At 33.8% G+C, this 4,126-nt stretch overlaps 1 protein-coding gene across 4 annotated transcripts in view; it reads right to left on the bottom strand.

The window, feature by feature from the left end:
* Window positions 1–1,172: 1,172 nt before the first annotated feature.
* The window catches only part of LOC117241443 (translation machinery-associated protein 16 homolog), a 3,654-nt gene continuing 700 nt past the window's right edge, over window positions 1,173–4,126 (bottom strand). Inside the window, exons 2-5 of one of the 4 annotated variants that reach the window (XM_033507371.1) lie at window positions 1,766–1,857; window positions 1,504–1,648; window positions 1,279–1,419; window positions 1,173–1,212 (exon numbers count right to left, since the gene is read on the bottom strand). In XM_033507371.1, the coding sequence (XP_033363262.1) occupies window positions 1,546–1,648; window positions 1,766–1,857 (195 nt within the window). In that variant the 3' untranslated portion in view covers window positions 1,173–1,212; window positions 1,279–1,419; window positions 1,504–1,545. Of the gene's footprint in view, window positions 1,213–1,278; window positions 1,445–1,490; window positions 1,649–1,765; window positions 1,858–4,126 lie in introns of those variants that run through there. The other 3 variants (XR_004494996.1, XR_004494995.1, XR_004494997.1) reach the window with 3 other exon arrangements.

The following is a 4,126-nucleotide window of genomic DNA, read 5'->3' as shown; positions in this document are numbered from 1 at the left end:
AATAACGGCCACGAATCGACGTTTCTGGAGGTCGCTCTGCTTAATGAACCATGCGCTTGCCACTACAATGTTTATTTTGCCGGGCAGCCGCGACGATCCGTCTGCGACATTATAGTGCCGCGACCGACAGTGAAGAATATGATCTATGGTAAGCCGCATGGCGTAACATAATCTAAATTAGAGATATATTAGTAAAACATGAAATGAAATATATATATTTACATTATAATTTTTAAACATATTCGTATTTTTAAACATCATTAACTAAATTTCTAAATAATTAAGAATATACTGCTTCTTATTAAATAGGTACGAAATGTTTTTATTAGCGAGAAGCTATTAAAAGTGATGGTTGACAAATTGTATCGATATACCACAAGTTGACGAAGTATACCAGTAATAATTTAACAAAGCAAATTCTTCACTGTGATCTTCGAGAGAAATTCCTTGGAATTGGAATTGTTGTAACGAACGCAGCTGCATTTATAACATGCGACATAAGTAAACTCTTTTATATACTAAGCTATTTGATTAATGCTAAGTATGTAAGAAATCTAAAAAGCTTTTAAAATCGTATATTTATCATTGTACTATTGATTTTCCTACCATTTCGAAAGGTACAACTTTGAGAGTAATTACTATATCTTCGTTCTTAAATAATGGAGCAGCTAGCGAAAAAAATGAAGGAAAGGCGGAGAAACGATGCAGAATATTCATAACGTGCACGTGATTCATCTGCATGTTTCAGTTTTGTTGTATATTTCACAATCGAACATTTTCTTTTCTCTTCTATCGTACTCTTGTATCTTGTGACGTGACTGTTTCTCGTGGGAGATAAGAGCAAGACGAAATACGGTTTCTAGCATTTCGCAAACAAAAAAGGACGAAACTGTTCGCTTTTCTTCTGTTTTCTTGTTTTTAAATAGAGATGAAAGATAAAAAGACATATCTACAGAATTTATTCTATTTCCATTACACTATTTTCATCTAAATCAATTGGCTTGCTGAATAAATTCTTCTTGTTTACAGGCATAGCTAATAGAGATTTGGATAGTCTAATATGGCTTATTTTCATTCTTTTTCTTAGCTCTAATACTTTCTTTAAATCTTTCTCGCCACACCTTATAAATTTAAAATTATTCGCACACTGTAATTCATTATTCCAATTCAATAACATTTCACACTGAGTTGCATTTAAAATATCAGAAATTTCTGAAAAATAAAGGAGGGTTTGTACATCGGGATATATTGAAAATAAATTTGGCTGTAATTCTTTACCTATTCCACGTGTATGATATTCTCCTAGTTCTTTCTACTCTAATTATATGTTCCCTCCTAGCATGCTGTCTACTCCTGTTGCTACCTATAGACCTTTTAATAGTAATTTCTTCCATTTCTTCATCATTTCTTGCTACATACCTTTGGATCAAATATAGAACTATAACTAATCACATCTTTAATGTACAATCTCTGTATCATCATGTGTATACATTTTTGTTTTACCTCCGTTTCTAACAAACTTGCAATTATCTCTGGAGTATAGGGTCACACGCCTGGAATCATATTGTTTCTGATCCACGATATTTTCTCTCCTATTGAATTCTGTTTTATCAAGCAGGACATTTCTGCCTTCTGTCTATTTGATATTCTGAAACAAAACACATTGTCCATTGCCTTCTTTATTACACAAAAGTATTATATAATCATATAAAATAAATGAAATGTACATAACAAAATCACATAATTTAATAGTAATTGTATTTACTTTTTGGCTTTTTTCGTAATAGCGATAGGCTTTCTGCTATTTGGGTGTATCATTTTCTTTGGCTTCAGGAATTCTTTTCTCATTGCAGTGGCCTATAAAAGACAACAAAATAAATTAGTTAAAATATTACCATGGCTATGAATTATTTCGATTATCCTAATCATCAACACTCCAACTCAGGCTATCCGTTTACTCAATGTATAATCATGCACAGGCGAATCGTCGACAGTATCACACGCTTAGAAGCACTAATAGAGTAGACAAAACATCCTACATGCCACAGCTATCGAAACAATAACCAGAGAGCAACGGATAGGCGCCTCTGATATACACCCGACGATAACTTCAGAGGGACTAAAACCTCAGTACAAGAAGTCTCCCAAATCAGCGTTCTATACCTCTTTGTTATAACGCCCTGAACCGTCACTCTGTTGGATTCATACAATAAATTTTACCACTATATCTAAAGTTTAATTCTTTAACTTATTTGTGAAACGTTCGAACTGCGACTCGAGGAGATCACCGGTGATTTGTCAATTTCGTGATTTGTTGTGTCTCGTATATGATAACAGCAATGACGGCGACGCCTATCGATAGTAAAAGTAATATCGAAGTATACCTTCCTACCATGACATTTCCGGGCTAACAAACTTCAAAATTGGTTTCTTTTGTTTCAAGATATTTTTAGCTATTTTTTTTTTTAATCTTATAATGATAACCTATTTTAAAATGTGCAATGTTTGATAAATGTACATTAGTAAAATTTCATACGAAGAAAGTTTTTGGGAATCCGTATTATATTCAGCGAGCAGAAAACGAAGACTTGACGGAAGTTGACAACAATGGAGATAAAAGTCTTTATCGTAATATTGTTTTTATTGATTTTAACGTCAGATGGAACGGGTTTCGACAGAAAACGATCCACCAAATTTCAAAGAGGTAACGAGCAAACTTCAAGTAAAAACGAGCAGAAGTCAACACCCGATTATTATTATTACTGCGACTCAACAGAGTTTGGAGAAGTATTATACAAAAGATTCCGTATTTGCGTTCTTGTTCGCCGTGCGACATGATAGAAATTGATTTCTCTTCCGCTTGTATCAGATGCGGGATGTTGGTTGATCCTTTTTCACCGGTCTCGATTATCCTATTTCTCTTTATTCGCCTATTTTTTAAACGCAAATATAGATTTTTTACGATTATTTATATTGTTCATGACATCATTTGACGAATTCTTCGAGAACTTCGCAAGGGAACCAAGACATAAATGATATTTAAAATGTTTATAGCAGTTCTGAAGTAAAGAGAAGCGATATTAGTTTGAAATGATGGATCATTTCAATGACTTTATTATTTATTGCCTTAATAGCTATCTACATATTATTTTAGTTGCGTTTTCTTTTGGATCGGAAATGACTATCCTGTGTTTCGTCAATAATTTGTCTTGCTTCTCTTGGTGCATTTCTAAATGTAGTATTGACATAAATGAATTTTTTACTGCAAGAGTTAACATCACTTTTTTCGACTTCTCTTTTAGGTTACAAGAGTACAAAGCTATATATAGGCCAAAACATGTATGTATCTTTCGATAAAAGATAAATTTTTATTCAAAACCTACGAGACTGCACGCAGATATTTCAAATTGCAGCGAATATTATCACGAATACTTCGCGTTAAACATGTTATATCTTTTAACATTTTCAGAGACGCGTAAACATCTGCAAGCTATTTATCACTTTATTCGATTGCATATTGTAGCGACATATGAGTCATAGGACGATGCGAATCGAAAGTAACTCATGTTGTTGTTTTGCCTCGGGGCATTGATACCGTCTCGAGGTACGAAACTTGATAATAAACAAACTCCGGACAGAACAATATCGCCGCTACGCGCAACCGTCAACCGAAGTCGAATTTAAATTCGTTAGAGGGAGATCGTTAGAAGAGTACTGCCGATAGTTTTAAATACATTTGACTACACCAAATATCAACTCGTCTCATCACTATATACCCCAACGCGTTTAATCAACCTCCACATAATCGAGAAATGATTTCAAATTTGACCCACGTTTCTATCGACTTCGCTTTCTTCTTTATTTTGGAAGAAATGCACATTCACTATTTATCAGCTAAGCGAACTCGAAACGAATGAAAATTCCCAACCACCGCGTAGACCAAAGCCTATCAGCCTTTTCCGAACCTGTAGGTTACAACGAGATTCTTAATTAATTAATTCGTTTCTTACAGGCTACAGAGTCTGAGAATAAAGAATTTTTTGACCGTTTTGTTACGACCTATGTTAAAACCACATCATAGGAATAAGATAATAATACAGATCGTAATCATTATATATCGGTAAAT

This window comes from Bombus vosnesenskii, unplaced genomic scaffold, assembly GCF_011952255.1.
Source record: "Bombus vosnesenskii isolate JDL3184/JDL3185 unplaced genomic scaffold, Bvos_JDL3184-5_v1.1 scf7180000015916, whole genome shotgun sequence".
NCBI classification, from domain to species: domain Eukaryota; kingdom Metazoa; phylum Arthropoda; class Insecta; order Hymenoptera; family Apidae; genus Bombus; species Bombus vosnesenskii.
Note: the sequence above shows the minus strand (reverse complement) of the source record. Positions and strands in the feature narration are given on the sequence as shown.